At 37.4% G+C, this 20,254-nt stretch overlaps 1 protein-coding gene across 3 annotated transcripts in view; it reads right to left on the reverse strand.

Annotated features, from left to right (window-relative positions):
* Positions 1–20,254, reverse strand: part of LOC126924840 (optomotor-blind protein) — a 165,527-nt gene that overhangs the window by 134,538 nt on the left and 10,735 nt on the right. For all 3 annotated transcript variants that reach the window (XM_050739756.1, XM_050739755.1, XM_050739753.1), the window contains exon 2: positions 8,490–8,814. In XM_050739756.1, the coding sequence (XP_050595713.1) occupies positions 8,490–8,814 (325 nt within the window). The remainder of the gene's footprint in view (positions 1–8,489; positions 8,815–20,254) is intronic.

Below are 20,254 nucleotides of genomic sequence, written 5' to 3' on the forward strand. Positions count from 1 at the left end.
AATCACTCGATCGCACTCCGTACGTAAAATAACGTATTGCATAAAATATGCAGAATACAGTAGTGGTCTCTACGTATAATATTCAATGTACAATAAAACAATTAGCTTCCCACTTAGCTTCCGTTTTCTTCACTATATTCATAAAGACTTTGAATTTGCATAAAAATCCACGGTCTATACGTTACATTTATTCACCGCTTTTGTCAAACATAATTCGATTTTATAACGTTTACAATTAAACTTTCTTTCGCGCGCTACTGTATTTCGTAGAGGCGGTCCGCGAGACGAACGCCGAGGATGAATAAAAGAAAGGATGATTTTTAGAGAAGATAAAATAAAAGCATTGCAAAAGATTCGTACAGTTTTAGAAACCTTCCGAAGAAGGAAGGGAACTCGCAAATAGTTGAGATGGCAAACAAGGCAACTAAGAATAGCTAGGATTTGGAATAAAAACGAAAAATGATAATCGATGATCGCGATAACGGATACAGGGGACAAAATCGAAAGTGTGACACGCGATTCCTCGCGATCCTGCTACAGATAGGATTGTTACGCGAGCCAGGAGCCGGCGATTAGATTATTTCAACGTTCCTCTTCGACACCGACCTTTCTTTCTACCTCGACCCGATGCCAAAGAATAAATCGCCACCGATCGTTTCACCGATACACACGCGAACGCGTGACGGAAATCGCTTTTGTTTCGGCCGTTCCTCGCGAGAAAGTCGCGATAAAACGCGAAATATCGTTCACGAATTTCTGTGCTTGTTATTGCCGTTCGGTTACTTTGTTCAGAGCCGAGTACTTGCTAGCGAAGGCGGAAATTTTTAGCTCCTAACGAAAAGAAATGAAGAAATTTTCTATCAGATAAGAATCGTTCGCGAACCTTCGTGTCCGAAGGAGTGGAATTTTTAAAGATTTGCCGTTGATCGGGCGTCAACGAGAACGTGTTCTGTGAAAAAATACGACACACGAAGTTGCTGATAGTTTAAACGGAAGGTGAATACTACGTTCAACGTGGTCTAATAGTAACGAGACTGATTATAGTGGTGGTTCGTAAGTACCGTGATTAAGTCGCCTGTATTTTTCTTTATACGACCTCTTAATTCACGTTGACACTAATAACATTATACCACAAGTTCCAAACCATTTTTCGGTCGACATTTGTTACTATGTTTTATCAATATGAATACAGTACAAATTTGCTTTACACACGGCCAATCTAATATATGTACAAGATATAAGAGGATATGTTTGCCTGGTGAAGTTTGGCCAGAATTTTATAATTTCTATATTTATTATCTCTAAATTTTATAATCTTAATATAACATCGTATATTTTGATATTTATACAGAAGCTTAATCAAAATTCCGTGCAATTTTCCTTCTTCGTAATTTTCCTCGACTATTTCTTCCTCTCTGCAAATTCGTCTCCAAGTTCAAGTAGATTTTTTCAAGCGATCAGACATAATGTGTCTCTCACCGAGGACGTGCAGACAGGTGTCGCGTTAAGGTACGAAATTATCGTGCATTATCTGCTGGACAGGGTACAGTAATTTCACGGTTACGCAACGAAATGCGACATCGCGTCCCTTGTCGCGATCGGACACCGGCTATCGCATGATGAAATATACATGTCCATTTTGACGTTTGAACTTGTACTTATCGTTAATGTCGCTCGTCACCGTTATCTCTGACGAACGCGGCTTCTTTGCAGCGACAGGAAGTGGACAGTTATCGAGGGAAGGGGAAAACGATCGTGTGAAGATACCGGCGTTCCTGTTCGTTCCACTGCGATATCTTTTTTTCCGTCTGGAACGAAGTTCCATTTGTTACTTTCGTGTCGTTCTGTACGTGTCGAATCAATACACCAGCGAAACGCGCGATCTTTCATTAAACGATATGCACGATAAATTAATTGAAAGCAATTTATGGGCTGGAATAAAGAAAGATGATTATTAACGGTAGAAAATTCTTGTAGAAAATTGGACGAATATCCTGATATCTTTAATTTTTGTTCATGAGTATACTTCAACTTTTTAAACGAGATATTCATCGTATTATGCAATTGTCGTGAGTAGATTGTTACAATAACGTTGGCTCTTAAACGTGATGAAAATTGAGCAGGTTCTCTGCTACTTTTGAACGATAGCGTATTTTATAACTATAATTATGCTCAATAACGACTATGAAATTACATTTTACTACGAGTAGTAGCATTATAGTAAAATTGACCTATACTTATGTAAATGTTGCGTAATTATGTCGTGTGTGTAGGGTGTGCAAGGGAAAACATGAAATGCAAGTTCAAAAATGAAATTTCAGTTTCTCGTTCACGAAGGACGAAGAAGGAAGAAGATTATTTTCGGCCAAAGCGAAGAAAAAGTCGCGACACGTTTGCAAAGAACTAAAATATGAGAGAATTTATAGGAAAGGCGGTAAAAAGGTCACGAAAATTTCTACTCTTGAAGCAATTATTAAGATATGCAATGATATCATCCGTTGATTTATGCTCGAACTTAACGTTTCTACTGTCTCGAGTTTCCAAAAAGTCTAAAAATGAATTATTATCGTCGAAAACAGACTAATTCAAAGGTAGACACGCGTGTGCGAAGATAAAATTGGAGAAAATTTTCGAACGAAAACGGAGAAAAAAAGTAGCGAAATCTCAGCGATGAATGAAAACGGAAGAATCTAAACGCGAGACGGGAGAAATGTCAGCAAAGTTTCGGCTCGCGATTCTATTACGTAAGACACTGAGCGAACCCGTGGACAGCTTTATGGTTTGTTGGCTCGCGTGCTTGCCGCCGGTGCTTTATTTGATTTAAAAATCAGTGAAATTAAGTTCCATAAAGCAGCCGCTAAACGATCTCAACGGACTGCGAACAGGCGAGCCCGCTGCTAACCGCATCAAATCGTCAGAAAGTTCTCTTTAGTCACGGCCAGAGGCCCCCGTTCTCTTCAACGTATGCTTAGACACTGTCTAATTGACTCGTTTAACCGGCCACTTCTCCGCTTTCCTCTGTCCAATACGTTGCCTCCAATTTCCACGATGTACTTCCGCTTGTTACACGCGACCAAAGCTGTAATTAGGCGTTTCTTCAGAAATTTAACGCGAGTAGGAACCATTAACCAGTTGATTTTCTCGGAACGATAGCTGCACTGAAACGTCGAACGTCTGTACGGCCGCTTAATTACGCTGAATTTCATTAACGTTGCAAGACACCGACGAGCTACCGATCGCGTGAACGCTGCACAACTTTGGAATCAGGCACCGTCTTCCAGGACATAACTTTGTTATCGCGATGTTTAATGCAAGACGCGAGAACGTTCTGAGCTTTCCAAGAAATAACCGAGAAAGATAAGATCGCTGTACGGTTCGCCAGCGTGCACGGAAACATAGGTCCTCGGTGTCAGAATCAAGGTGCAAATCGACAAGGAAATTATTATTATATATATGTGCAATTTATATGTGAAAAATTCCAAGTACAAAGCCGACGGTATATACAGAATTTTCTATTTGAAATTAGTTTTAATTTATCATATGGTCCGACTTACATTCAATTGCTTTTATCAGAAAACTCGTTTCTTCGAGTCTGAAGGTCTTAAAATATTTATAATCGTAGGTATCAGTTTATCGTTCGATGGAAATTGTCATTTAAGAAACTTTTTCGATTTTCTACTCAGAATCGAATCTGAGGAGAACATATAGAAGTTTGCTATAGACACTTTGCATGGTGACTTTTTGGTCCACAATATATGGCTTTGATGGAAGTTCACAACAAATTATTCAGATCAACTTCGAAACGGGATAAATGTCACTTTACCGTCATCGACGATGTAGCAAACATTCCTACCACGCGTTAAGAATGTTTGAAGTTAAAACAGTGTCGCGTATAAATCTCCAAAATTATCTCGCGAAACCATCTGCAAGAGAGTGCAAACTAACACTTTGTTGAAGTTCAATTTTACGACGAACTATTTCCCAGATCGCATTCAAGCAGATAATAAAGCTTACAGAAAGACAGTTCACGCGACATTTGCAAAATTACCTGCTAAAAGGGTCCCAAAAAGACGAGCAAAAATAATCGTCCTCCGAATTACCCTCTCGCCCGATTTCCAGCGAACCATCCGAGAAATCCATCACCTGACGTCCACCGCTCTACGTTCCAAGAATCCTAGACGAATCCTGGGAACATCCCCTAGTTATTGTCTAGGATAATCGGACAGGCGGCCTGCGCTCTAAATCAATCTCTTTTGCTAAATAATAAGCATCGAGTTAAGGGCAGAAAGAGGCTGAAGACGAGGTGGACGACGCTGCACGACGATCACGGATAATTACACGCGCGGAAATTGCGGCTGGCCCAATCTGCGTCCGGTGGTCTACGTCTCAATACACGCGCGCCTCTGTCTCCCCTTGGTCCCTCTTCACCCCTCCTCATTCAACCACGTTCGTTCCTGACCTGTACCAGTGGCCAACCACACGCACCGTACAACTTGACGAGGAAATAGGCGCGAGAAGGACGACGAAAAATAAAAAGAGAGAGAGAGAGAGAGAGAGAGAGAGAGAGAGAGAGAGAGAGGAAAAGAAACACAGTGGAGCGGCATAATGCCCAGGGTGCTGCAGGGCCCAGAGAACTCTGGGCCTCTCTCCCCCTCCATAAGTATAGGGCTCGCTTAACGATGTTTGTTTTATACATTGGCAGCCTGTTCACCGAACCTGTAATCTTTCTAAACGAGATATTACCCGGGCCCGTCCGCGAAAAACGAACCTGCCCGCTCGCTACAGCTATAGGACTTGACGTTCTCTCCTCCGGGTATCGAACTGGCGAAATTGGCCCACCAGAGCCACAAATTGTTCGCCATTCAAGACTACGCTCTGCATAGAGAGAAAGAAAGAGAGAGAGAGAGAGAGACTCGTGTTCGGCATCCGGACACGGGAGGTGAACTTAGTTCGGTTGTGAGAGTCCTTGGAAATTTCTGGAGCGAGCGATCAGCGGACATGGTCGTTCCGGGGACATGAGGTCGGTGAATGGATTGCAAGTTTAGGGCATAGCGACATCCTCGTGGCCTCGGTACAGAGTTTCGTGTAAGATATTCTACAAAATGCGAAATTTATGTCGTAGCAGAAAATTGTAGGATAAGTTCGAATTCGTAAGTTAGTTCGGTGGTTGAAACATTGGGAAAATTAAAATTGAGGGTTCGAGCGTTTGGGAATCTTGTAAAGTTCCTATAGCACGAATCTTAGAAAATTTATCGAGAAATAATGGTTAGAAGAATGGGTTTGATGTTCAGGGGATAGGAGGATCTTATTGTTTTTGGTGTGAAGTTTCATGCACGAGGTTTTTTACAAACTCTACATTGGAAGAAGAAACTGTACAGTTTGGTAAATTAGTTCGGAGGTTGGAAAATTGGAGACTAGAATTGGCAAGGTTTCTTTTGAAATCTTGGAGACCCGGAGCGTTTGGCAAATTCTTGTAATACGAGTACTTGAAATTGTAGGAATGTCGACTAGAAGAAAATTTTCAAAAATGCAAAGGAAGCTCGATTAACGACTTTGAAGATTGGAAAATACATTTGTCGAAGTTTTCGAAGCTTCGTCGAAGTTGGAATATTCAAATGTTTGAAAATGTTGCGTAAACGACCTCCACGAAATATAAAATTCATGTCACGTAGAATGAATTATCATACGAATAATGTGCGCTACTATATAGCGAATATATTAATGATATTTACATATACAATTAATGTATTATACATTATATAGTATTACTTGAGAAATTAGAGATGAAAGAGATTACTCAAGAAATGCGTGAAATTGAATCTATATATTCGTACACTCTTATCAGTTACATAACTGCACAGTTATGAATATATGAAATGTATCGTAGAATCAGTTGGCAGAACCACATTTTTCTAAAACGTTAACTTGCCCGAAACCAATCTACCTAAAAATTCACGAGCCTAAATATTCCTTTAACTTGGCTTTTGTTTTTAACTCCCGCGCAATATTTAAAACGGATAATTTGAAATTCAAAGTTGCGGTAATTATTGAAATCGCGAGGAAAAAGAAGAAAACTACAGACGTAGGAGAGGAAAGGCTAGAGGTAGAAGAAACGATAACAGAACTAACAAATGCGACCGTGGTATATAGTCGTGAGTTGGAATCACGATCCAGATACACACACGCGTATTGTACGGCGTATGGTTCTTTCCCGAACTATTATAGTTCGCCTAGATATCTGTCCCCGTGTTTTCCATCGCTCTCGAAACTACCCCTTTTACGTATTTCTCCCCTTCGTAAAAGTTTGCGCTTGAAAGGATTTCCGATCGTCGAAGGACTGGGGAAAGTGTGCGCCGACCATAGAGGCTTTGAATCTTTAAAACGCGATGAAACGTGGTTCAGGACGGGGTATAGTCCGAGCAAATCGTGTGATTGGTAGATCCAGACAAGCTAGATTTTACGCTCTACTCTAGCCTAGATGAAGGTTTCAATAGTAAATGAATTATTAGTAGGATTTCGATACGTTTATGCGACACTTAACGAGGTAAGAACACGCAAGATGCACGTGATGTGAGGGATGAAGCATAAAATTCAAAGTAGACGAAAGAAATCTTTCTTCAGGTCCTATCTGTTTAACACTATCTCTACCAAAGCCAGTCAAAATGACTGGTCTTTAAAAAATACGTAACAGTAGAATACTTTTATATTTACTGATGTATTATTATCTTACAAAAGAAACTCCATGTTTTGAGATCATAAAAACTATATAATAACAACTTTAATTATAACAATAAGTACAATAATGAAGAATATTCAGTACCAAAATCTTTGGTAACAAGAATATTAAAATAAATTTTCATTGGCAAATATAAGAATTATAATATAATAATAAGCGTAATAAGCGTAACAGAATAAATAAAATACAAACATAACTTAATCGCGTACATGAAAATATCAATTTGAGTAACAATCCGTATTTTATTTATGAATTATAAGCGGACCGCGATATTCCGTACACGTATAGAGAATTCTCTGGTACAAAAACACACAAAGCGCGTATAATATGCAAAAACGTATAAAATATCCAAAGTAAAGCACTTGTTATAGTATGCAATAGCTGAAATAGTTGCCTAGCTAAATCGCATTTTTTAACATTGCTATGGTAAAAGTATGAATTTGAATAAATATCCGCAATCTAATTGTGAATTGTATGTGAGTTTGAATTTTATTCGAGTGTATATACTGTCAGAGATTTCATTTTTCTAATTGGCATAGGAGCTCTGCGATAGAAGTTGAACTCTTCGATGCTTTACGAATTAATGGTTTGATTTAGATGGAAATTTCTTGTTTGTTCTTGTCAAAATCTCGCCCTTACTCCACTGATGTAAATCAATTAATTTTACAAAATATACGCAATTAATGAAAATTTTCCTTATCACGATCCAATAGTTTATGAATTAATCTTTCACGTTGGGATTGAATCTTCTTTGAAAATACGCATCTTTGGCAGGCAAAGAAAAATAGCTGCTCTGTTTGCGAATTTGCGAACGAAACAGACCAAGAGTCGATCAACGCGATTTTCTGCGGTTTCTCGTGGCGACTTCTCGTGTTTCGCCTGGCAATCCGTCATTTTTCTCACGACTCTTGCCTTACGCAGCTACCTTCCGTCACGAGGGACAGCGATCGGTAAGACTGGCTCAACAAAATCGCGACACATCGTCCAAATTATGTGAAATCGCGGAAAAAGCGCGATGAGTACATTTTTGTCCATGCGGCTTGCCAAAGAAACTTGATATTTCATAAATCACGAAGAAAGTGGAAAAGTACGTGTTTAATTTTATAATCAATTAAAAGAACTATTTTGATCATTTCAAGAATAACTGACAGAAAACTGTACTTTAAAACTGCTATTCTGTGAAAAGTGGAAAATCTTATTTATCGTGTTTGTTATATGTACTCTTTATTTTGCAATGTCTTCTATCTTTCTACCAGGTATATCGAGATTGAATTTTGCTTGGCCAATTTAAAATATTAGAATTTCTAGAAATACACACTGGCTCACATTCTCACAGCTAACAAACGCAGGAACACGCTCCCTCTATTCGTTGATTACAACAACCAAATCGATTCCAAGAGTTCAATCATTAATGGATAACTACCGCCTATTGTCATTCGGAACATCAAGTAATCAAGTGAACCAAAGAAATACATACTATAATTGAATAGAAACCTCAAATAAGAATATACAGCACATTTTCATCAAAGTTGATTTAACGACAAAACGTGGTCCTACAGTCGATCGTTTCAGATATACACCGTCGCAGATATTTCGTTGCAATGTGATGTAATGTCGAACACGCGAAGCGCGTTATGTATGAAATTTATGCAACAGTGTAACATACGAACCACCGCTTCTTCTAAAAACGAATTGAATGTTCTTTAGACGCTCACTCGAGGTTTCCATTTAATCCAATAAAATGAACACTTACCGGCCGCTTTTGGTGATGACCATTTCCGTGCCAAGTTTATGGAATTTTTCCCAGAGTTCCTTGCCCTCGAGGGTTACCTTGGGATCATCCACGACACCGTCTTCCTCAGGATGATGAGGAGGTACGAGGGGATGGTGAGGCCCTGCGAGGGGGTGATGCGGTGCCAGAGGGTGTGGCGAGGTGTGCAACATCCCCGGGGGTAAGGGAGGCCTGAGTGGCCTCATCGCAGGCCCACCAGGACCACCCTGATGATGGTGGTGCAACGCTGCCGCCGCGGCCGCCAGGACAGCTGCTTCTTCGGGCGTATGTGGGCCTAAGCCTAAACCTGAAACAAGATTTTTCTTCTTAGTTTTGAATATCGAGGTGCGTACATATTTTTAGCGCGGTTCAATTAACTTCCTATCAGAAATTTTTAGCTAAATTCATCGGGAATTATATTATATTGTTAGTTTAAATTTTTAATTTATACACATATAGTATTTCTTCTTGGAGAAACAGTCTTTAGTTTGACATAGTCTACTTCGTATGGCATAATAAATTTTTGAAGCTAGGATGGATCGAATGTGATTGAATTAAAAGAGATATTACAAAAAATTGTATGTATTAAATTTTTAAATAGAAGCGTGTTCTGTATCTATTCTGTATCTGTTGACCTTTAATGGGATTAATTGATTAAATCAATGGATACGTTGTTAGAAATGCGATGATTCTCTTACAATCTCTTTTGGTTTCACTGAACGAATTGGACTAGAATGATATATTGGAAAACATGTTACTATTCTTGGTATAAGCTCTGAAGAATTAGGTGAATTTCATTACTAGATATGGATACTGCATGTAGCAGAATATACTACTTTTTTAAAGGTTCTTTCAACTAAATTCCAACTATAATTCCAACTTCTTTCTTAATTTATTTCTATTCAATTAATATCATGGTAACATATATATTCCTGTTCTCAGTGTTCCAACTTCCCTCCAGTTTCTTTCATCGTCAGGCTTAAATTTGGTTCGAATACACGTACTACTTTATTCTTCGTTTCGATACTCTTAATTATTCGATAATCGTCTTAACGTCAAAGAAATACCATGCTCTTTTTTCCCATCAGCTGTTTTTGTAGATTCGTATGTAGAAAATTCCGAGAATTAATTCTGGTCATTTCGATAATTGCCTGGTAAAGATCCGATGGTGAAAGTGTAACTGCATGGGATTAAATACCGAGAGAGAGAACCCCGAAAATTATTTATTTTATCGCGGCAACTGTTAAATAACTGTAATGCACGGGACGATAAACTTTATCTTCCGCTCTGGCCGCCGTGAATCGACAACAATATGCGGCCGCTAGTGCCGGTTTGATAATGCACATTTGCAATTCCCTCGGTTGTTTAATTAAAATATTATTAGCGTTTAATTACGACCGAATTAATACCATCGCAAAAATAATAATAACGTATCACTTTTCGCTCTCGTTCGACGAGCGTAAACCCTCAATGGAAAAATATCCTGCGCGGAACGTTTATTCGCTGGTGACCTCCGTTTGATCATCGAAGAACGTAAAATTAACTTTTTATTATGACCTAATTTTAACAATCACTGAATTTATCTCGGTATTCAAATGAAACTGAACTTCAGGTTTAAAGTACTAGATAATAATATACATCTAGGTTTGAGAATGGAATCAGCGAGACCTGAAAATTAATCAGAGCTGATTAAAATTTACTGTAACATTTATTAAAGAAAATTGAATTTCATAATATCAATGAATTTAATAATTTGATGATAATATCTACTACTGCTAGATATGAAAGAATATAATCTCGGTTATGTTAAAACTGCTTCTCTAACGAATCGGAATAATTTCTGCAGCCTCGTTTCATCGCTAATTGTGTATTTGATCATTAATTATTAACTTAAGTAACACACTGAACTAATAATTATATAATGCGGGATATGCTGAGAGGAGTCGCCAATGTTACAAATATCAGAAGTTTGTATCGGATAAATATCGAACGATGTTCGCGTTCCGCGGTTGCTTTCTCAAACAATCGAAAGGGAGAATCGAAGACGTGGTTTTCATCGCGATCGACGCGATCGATACGAGAGAAGGGCAATTGGCTGGAACAGAGATTGCTCTATTGACCCTCGAACGTCGAACGCGTCAGCTCTATTTTTAAGGTGCTGCGTATATGTTGAAAGAATTACGAAGAAGCGTTGGCGAGCCGCTCGCGATTCCAAAGGAAGAAAGGAAAAGAAAAGAGAGAAACGAATCTACCTTCCGGCAACTTTCAAACTTCTTGCAACAGAGCATTCAGAGGGCACGAGAACAGGGGCTGAAAAAAGTAACCAGTAGTTTGAACGGGGGTTGGAAACTGTCAGCCGATCCACCCTCGCCAACTTTAAGCGGCTGTCTTTCATTCTTTATCCCTTGATCTCGTTGATTCTTGAATCTCTGAGTCTCGTGTCGCCGATCGTGCCACAATTGCCACGATTATTGCAAAATCTTCTTTTCTAAGCTGTGGATTCTTTAACAAAGCAGAACGTTGTCTAGTAACTTTGACTTTAGTCAGATTCTTTTGCAATTGTTGATGGATTTTTTAGTTGATATTAATTTTGCTAAGATTCTACCGTGATCTTCGAGATGAAGATTCAACCTTGAACAAATATGGTGAACAATATATTTATATATATTGCAATATATTGTATGGATATATTGTACACATTGTGTATATTACATATATGTATTGTATATATGAATATGGAGGATATATAATATATAATCCTCCAATATATTTTTTATAGTTATTTATAATTATTCTTACGTACATTTTGAACGTGTACTAAAAAAATACTGAACACGTATCGTGTCAACTCGAAAAAATAACGTTTGAGTAAGTAGCGCACATCTCCGAAGGAATTAATTTTAATCTTTTTTTAATAGAACCCACTACTTAATCACGCAATTAGCTAACTGCTTTCAGTTACTCATCGCGTTATATCCTACTATAGCAATGTTTGCACAAATCGAAGTTATATTATTATATCGTCTAATTTATCGTTCTATGATAAAAGTGGCATGGAAGTCGACGCGAGATCTTCATAAATTCGTCGGTTCCCTTTCAAGTAAATTAAGAATCAATTACATGCGACACTTAAGATAAGCAAAGAAGATGCGATCGACTTTGAAATTCCTATTAGCGGTACCATCCATTCGCTTAGTTTATCGATATCTTCTTCCCAAATGAGATTACCAGTCCCAATTAAACAGATTGCCGTTTATTTTAGAATTAATAATCGCTACGCTAACACACACATACACACACACACAAAAAAAGAGAGGAAAAGAAAAAAATCGTTGGCAATTTTTACCAACAAACAATCTGCATGGGAAAGAGAACCTTCTATCCGACCATCGACCGCTTTTTCATGCGAACAATTTCATTATTTACAGCAGCCTATCCTTCGATTCCCAACATGTTTTCTCTACTTCCAACCAATCACGAACTACCTGTTGCACCAGGGGCAAAAAAAGAAAAAAAGAAAATAACCAGCACTTTCGTTCGCAAAAATTTCGTTCGACCTCCGACCAGTTACAAAACTACACTTTGGTCTAAAAAAAAAAAAAGGATGTTAACTACCACACAACCTACACTTTTGTTTTACTCTATTCCATTCTATGAAACGATACACCGAACGATACATCTTCTTTGTTCCAACAATTCTACTTTTTGATAGAGTAGATCGTCGATTATCGTTAGAATGTTAATCACAAAAATATGGGCAATTAATAACGTATTTATTAAAAATTATATATGTATATTTCCTGATTTAAATGTTCGATTTCAATTAAGGAATTACTATAGAATTTGTTATATATATAATATATCATATATATATATACAAATATAATATGATATAGTCTATATAATACAGGGAATAATAAAACGTAATAAATACAGGTAATACGAACATCCGTATTTGAAAATCATACTTGTTAACTAGATTTTTCCAGATCAATGGCTTATTCAAATGGACTCGTTACTTTATTAGTTCGGATAATCGACATTTTATCCTCTTTAAGCACTGTAATTTGCAAATTTTGTTTTCATCGCATTCATCCAACCTCTGATATATCCTATAAATACAAAAGGAGAGAGATAAATTGCTAATTACACGTCTACCTAAACGAAAATGATATTTCATTTCCAAACTTTCTGACGTTTCTATTCTTCTTTATTTTGAATCGCCAATAAAATCTCGAAATTATTCATAAAAATTGCAAATTACAGACTTTAAAAGAACGAATATTCTAAACTTTCTCACTGTTCCTATTTTTAATCTTTATTCATCGATGCAATTTTGGCACATCGAAATTGCAAATTACTCTATTTCCTTAGAGCAGAGAAAATGATTCTTTCATTAGTCCCGTTTCTCAACTTTTTCAACGTCTCTGTTCTTCTAAATCTTTACATATCAAACCAATTATCAACAAATTGCCATCTCCACCAAATCAGCTTAATGATTCGCGTTTACGAGGTTTTCCTTTGCGGTGACTTTTTATCCGCGATTTTAAATGAGCGTAGGTACTTGACCGAGCCGGCTGCGAATTATCATTCATAACGATGCAAATCACGATTATATTATTTATGACTAATGACGCGGTTAATAGTTAACAACACGGACACGGCTCCCGGTATTTTCTTTCCGTTTCAATCAATTACCGAGCGCGACGGGGAAAAATGCAAACCTGTTGCCACCGTTAATGACTTCATGATTGTTATCATACAAAGTCTGCACGAGCCGATCATTAACTCCATACTGTTTATCTGTCTCGTATACCGTTCCTTCGTGCATCTCGTGTTCTTAATGTTCACCGCCATTCTCTTTCATACTTTTTACGTACAACGAGCTTCGATTTTATTATAGTCGAAAGAATAAAAATTAATGTCGCTATTTGCATTCTAGAATTTTACACAATCGAAATTAATACATTGTTTGATAGACGTGCAAAATGTTAACAACCCTAAAATCGATCGACTCTTTTTAATAAACTTTGACCTTTACCTTTCACTTACCCGGCCAAAAACTGCTATCTGCTTTTAAGAAAAGACGACAATTATAAGATTTAAGCGACGCCTTTGATTCTTACATATTCGATAAAAAAAAAGGAAAAGTAAAACCTAAAGTCGATAGATTTCAATCCCAGCATCTTTACTGAAAAACTGGGCTGGTAATCTGGTTGAAAGTAAAAGCGTAAAATTTGAAGTTTCAAAGTATAGGAAATTTCGTGATAATTCTCACGTGGTTAAAATTGTTAAAATTCGCAGTGGCCGCATATTACACGCAGAAAGGTTGTACAATTTGCTTGTTGATTTTCTTCCACAAGCTTTGTAACGGAGCAATTGCATCACGATGTTGATATTCCTCTCGGCGCGCAGCGGAAACCTGGTTATTAATAATTTGATAATATTATTTCAGCATAAACGAACGATCCACGCGGTGCAATTAAATTGCATTGTTGTTGCGTCGTCGTTGAAACTCGCCGGCCCCGTGGATATTTCGACGAATTTTCGGCAAAGAGCGCGGCAACTTTGGAAAACCAGTACCTTCAACGTTTCGCGTTCGACGCAATTATTCGTGCGTTACCATTCGCCGAGATAATTACTGCTGCTCGTGTGTTTTATATTTTACATGTTAATGACGATGATTCATCGAGGTCGTTGCATGTTTCGATTTCCAAACCACTTGTTGGCTCGAATCATAGATAGACTAAAAGAATCCATATCTTCTTGATTTACGTTTATATTAAAATATTCGATATCTTAGAGTAGGCGATAAGAACTGAATATTTTTCTCAATTGAAATTTATATTAAAAGATTCAGTGTCTTAAGACACGCGATAATAACAAAGTGTATATCTTTCTCTACTTAGATTTATAATAAAAAATTCAATACCTTAAGACATGCGATAATAAAGCAATATTTTCCTTGACTTGTATTATTACTCTGAAATAAATTTCAAATTTCACTATCTGAAAAGACACGTACGAATTTAGAATAACTATAAAAGATTTCATATATTTTTCCCGATTTAGATTTATATTAAGAAACTGAATACCTTTTAAAATACGCGATAAAAGGTACCTATATCGCGTCGATTTAATATTACCACAAAGTTAAAAATACTTACTTTTCTCTAACCTAACTTCTCTCACTTCAGAAAATCGCTCTATAAAGAGGTTAAATCAGAATATAAATACCAATACATATATATAGTATTATTATATATATTAAGTATGTGATTACCGTACAAAGCTTCGTTCTTCTTTTGAATCGCTTCAAGTAGAATTCCAGCGATTGAATTTCCAAGGGAGCAATTATCGAGGTAGAACGTCGACCGAACATGGATCAGAAGGAAGGTAGAAACGATTTTCCGGGTGAATCGCGTACAACAGGAAAAATCGAGCGGTCAGTCTCGATAAACGATCGCTCCATTTTTTATCCGGGTGAATTTCACCTGGAAACGTGGACTACAATGCCAGCCGCCATTAATTGCGCCGCTTTCTATCGGTCGTCCGTTTTTATCCTCCCCCCTCCCCCCAAGAGCGGAATACAGGGTGTCTCGAAACGTACATGGCTCGATTCAACTCGATTTCTTTCACCAGAAATATTGCACAAAATATTTACACACGACACACCCGTTTTGTTAAAAAATCGATTTGTATCTGACACTTCCATTTTGTTCAAAAATCAACTTCGAAAATAGAATGCATTTATCGACACTCATCATGATATAAAAAGTTCTCTGTACTATTAATCAACTACTGATGTTCGTTACCACTTATAGAAAATACCGTAATTCGAAAATATGATAGCACGTGACAATGTTACAAACAAATAAAATTAGATTAACAACAGGACACATTCCTCGATGCTTGTCACGACACAAAAATATGATCGATTCTTTCGTAAGTATATATCGATCTTTTCTACGCGTGTTATACTACCAACTTTTTACATATCGATTATACAGAACATGTTATGATTTGAAAGTATTATGACACGATGAATAATAATTTAACTATTAATCGAGCTTATTCTAATGAAATATTAATTATGATATGTGAAAACAAAATTTAATTCTATCGATGGTTGTTATAACGTAAACGATACTATAGATTCTTTAATATATCGATTTCCTTACCTGCACTACTAGCATTTGTTATCGATTATAGAAAATGTTATAATTCGAAGATATGTATTAATCTATCATTTGTAGTTGATCATTTGAAAATATTCAGAAGAGTTAATTTCCAAAAAAAAAATGTTATGATAAACCAACGCTTATTATGACACGAAATATTTGATCGATTAATTCTTTGCTATATCGATTCTTCTCTTTACATTATTGACAATCGCAATCGATTATAAGAAGCGTTATAACTCTAAAGTATTACAGCACGACAAACAATAATTCGACGCTTAATCAAACTAATTCTAAAAAAAATAGTACTTAATTTTTAATAGTGACGCTTAAGTGATTCGTGGAATGAGAATTTAATCGATATGAAGCAATAGTGAACAAGATACAACCGAACGAGAGTCTTAACTATTAAAGATTGAAGAAAATACTGTATTTACGCAGTGTTACATTACCTAAGCTTTCTGAACAACAGCTCGCTCATTACACAGGTAAGTACGCAGTACATTCACTAATTCACCAATTAACCAAACGAAAACAAACGACCAACAATTTATCAAAGTTCCGCGAACACAACGCTAACCTATCTTATACCTGCTTCGTATACGTCGCGTCTAAACTAAACATCAGTAATTACGAAATCTGCATAGATGTCTCTGCGGTCGGACATGTATATCCACCATGGCGCCTATATTCAAATCGAAATCTAATTAAATAAATATTCCATTAAGCTGAAATAACGATCAACTCTGAATGTTTTTGCGTAATAATTTACCAACTAACGATATGAGATAATTTATAGATTATAAATTATAAATTAAAAATTCATACACTATGGATTTTAGTAACTTTTATACTAAAAATTATTCATCATATTGGTAACAGTCATCTATAATATATATTACATTTATTCATTGTCCTTATATATAAATCCATTTTGTAAAATTATACTGCCCTTTTATATTTCTTATTTTATAAACTTTCTTTTGCCTGTTAACATGTGTTATGTATATAGCACGAGGAATAGAATGATTTCAAAATTCCTTTCTAGAAATGTCCTTGTTTATTAGTGAACTTGTTATATCCATTATTTCTTATTATCGCAAATACTTGTACTGTTTTAAACACTGATATTGTTTCCTTAGAAATCGATGGACTTTTCATGTATAACTATAAATTTCCAATACGTAACAATGGATTTTAAGATGTTTGAGTTGATATGAGAGAAATTTGAGAACTAAAAAGTGGTTGGTAAAGGAATATAAAAGATTTGTGAACGCAAGAGTTTAGAGTTCGAGCTGAAGCTATATTACAACTTGAATAGTTCTTGAGCGAATTTCGAGTAAACTTTGAGTCAAAATTTGAGCAAAATTTGAAAAATTTTGACAGTGCAAAAGATCGAACCGATCGAACGTGGAATAATCGACGATTCCGCGACACCCGGCCTGCTTTTCCCGTTTTCTTTGAGCGTTTTCCTCATTCCGGCCGTTTTCTCCGGGACCACGGGTTACGCGGTGAAGTACGTGGCGCGAATTTCGAATGCGGCGAACATCGGTCATGCCCTTGGCGAGATTAATCGCTGACCGGCTGCGGTCAGTTGGCTAGCAGCCCGGGTAGAAAAGAGGAAGAGGCCGAGAAATGACGGGACAGACGGCCAATAAGAATGACGGATTGCTTGTTCCCAATGACGCATCGGGGAAAAGCGCTACCGTGCAACTTTTCTAATTCTAACGTCTATAAATCGCTTTCTAAATCACTAAACTGATGCTTTCGCAACAAGATTAACGTTAGAAAATTCTTCAAAGATAAACGACGTTACGTGTCAAGATTTATCCATTAAAAAGAAAGGTTGTAGAAATTCTATTTATGTTTCATGCAAGTTGATCGAGGGTAGATTCCGTTTTATTAAAAGAGGAAGTTCCAAAAGATCAGCGGATGTACGATTTATGGATCACTTTCTAACTCTACTGATCCTTCCTCAAACGGGTTAACAAAGTTCTAATTTTCATTGGAACCTTTCATTAGAAAGAAAAGGTTTACAAGTTGTGCGAAGATTAAATCGATTCTCGAGAATGAACCGAAGATGGAACAGCGATGGTTCGACGAGATTCTCCGAATAGTTTTGTATTAGAAGAGCAAGTTTTAGAAGTTTTAAGAATGTACGGTATACAAGTAGCTTCCTACGTCGATTTACCGATCCTTTTCAAGATATCAATATTAGAAAATTCTTCCAAGGTAAACGAATTACGTACAAAAATCTTTTTCGTTAGAAATAGAAGTTGTAAAATCAGCTCAGGGTTGCGTTTCACTGTATCGAAGATACAAGAGCGATAATCGAAAGAACAATTTTTGTATTGTATGTTTAGTAGTTACTGCACAGTAGTTGCATGGACGTATGATCGACTTAGAGCGACGTTCGATGGTGTTTGCAACGAACGAGCGAGTGCTTTGCATTTTCTAGCGCAGTAGCTTAAGTTTAGCGACAAACGATCAATAAAGACTCCGCGGTTTAGGAGCACGCTTCGCGCCTATCGCCTTCGAAACGAGCATCGGGCGGCTCTTCGTCGACGGATATTCTTCGCACGTCTCGAGATACTCGGGCCGAGGGCCGCGCCGGGGAATGCAAACTGACTGCAATTTAAGAGCCGAGGGAAACTGCGAGACGAGAGCACGAAAATTTCCGCCGACCATACCTGCCAAAATCGATCCGTCTCCGCTTCTTTCAACCACCATTCTCTTCTATTAAGAACTGTTCAGGCTTGTTCCACTAAGAAGCTCGCGAGCTTTATTAAACGAGGATCACTTGTGTAGAATAACCAAAGTTCAAAGAAATCAATCGATATATTGGTTTTCCATTTAAAGGTTTGTAAATAGAATTTCGTATATTTATGAGGAAAAAGAATTGCTATTAATTATAGCTTTTTAACTAATATATCAGCAATATGGTTTCACAATCGAAAGTGTCGTTAGCATGAGTTTTGATTAAATTCCATGACCGCGTTTCTACCAATTACTAGAGATTTCAATAGTGCAGAATCTGATCTCACATCCTTGACAATTTCGGAAAATCAACGAATGCGTCTCGAAATATTCGCAAGCTCTCGCAAACCATTTGAATCTATTCCAAAGACACCGAGATTAAAATTAATGCGAAGATTAAAACTCGAGATATTCGTTGAGGTGTGCAAGATTCGTGTACTATAGCGGCACTAATTTAATTATGAAAAAGCGTGCTGATGCCGCATGTTTTACAGTTTAGAGTTTTCGAAACCGTTTAGAATCGTGGAATTCTCAGGCCAGCGTGTTAATTTCTTGAAAGAGCGCGGTTGCTCGGTCGGACTTGGTGCGACGAGTACGCAACGAAGACAACACGTGTCGACGGGCTTGGCGAATTAATTCATCGTTGAGGTAAACGAAGGGAATAACTAGCTGAAGCGGATGAGGTGGACGCGTGTAATAACGAGATGTCAGATAAGACGAAGCGAGGCGAGTCGGCTGAAAATCGCTTCTCTCCGCGCTCCGATTCGCTTGTTCGCGCTGCTAGCGTGACACGCAGCCGCGTGCGACCGATACTCGACGCCGATCGCGCTCTGCACGAGATCCAGATCGCCGGAAATCGGCGCGCGTCACGTTGCGCAGCTCGGAGACAGCCTCTTTGTGCGCTCGTCACGTCAAACGTTTGCAACTTCTTTTTGCACAGACTTTTGTTCAACGATCGCAGATGATTGAATCGTTCCTTTTTTGTGGTTTACCCTGACTATTGAATAAAGCTTCTTGCGCTCCTTTTTGGCACTCGAACCTTTGGCCGAATTACGTCAGAATAAAGATCACGTTTCCTTGGTTTGGCACCAAACGTTTTTCCAGACTTTCGTCCAACGAAAAATAAAAGATCGAATTGTTTCTTCTTTCGTGAATTTTCCTTCCCCGCTACCCCTTCCGTTTTAATTTCCCTTACAGCGAATATCTTCATTTCCAGGTTTCGTTTAGTCGAAATGAAAAATGGAATTGTCTTTTCTATCTCTTTAGTTTGCATGATTGACATCGACGCAGTAATTGTAATTTCGCAGTTTGATTATTAAGTTGATCGTAGAAGCGAAGAGTATTTCGGTACAAAAAATGATCGAAAATGGAAGAAAGCAATTCATACACTGTTCGTATTCTTCTTTGACTAGAATTTTTCTTATTTCTGAGGGAAAAGGATCGTGGCTATTCTTCTTCTATTTCATGATCAAATATTTATGACGATTATAGTACATTTGAAATACCCTAGTCGCTATCGTTTATGAATAATTTATTCGTTCAAAAGTAAAATTATTATAATTCTCGACGTTATTCAAAGTCAAAGGATACGCATGACACTCCAAGGCACTCGCAGTTTTGCATAGTCGATAGTCTTCCAAATATTTCTAGCTTCACGTTTTCCAAGAACTCAATTTCTTCGAAAATTGTTCATTACTTCTGTACCATTAATTCGCGTTTATGTACACACTATGTACCTTCCATGGACACTGTTTCTTCCTAAACGAATTGCGTCAAATCTTCCACTTTCCTTCGCTGCATTCATCGAAA

Source organism: Bombus affinis, chromosome 15 (genome assembly GCF_024516045.1).
Source record: "Bombus affinis isolate iyBomAffi1 chromosome 15, iyBomAffi1.2, whole genome shotgun sequence".
In the NCBI taxonomy this organism is placed as follows: domain Eukaryota; kingdom Metazoa; phylum Arthropoda; class Insecta; order Hymenoptera; family Apidae; genus Bombus; species Bombus affinis.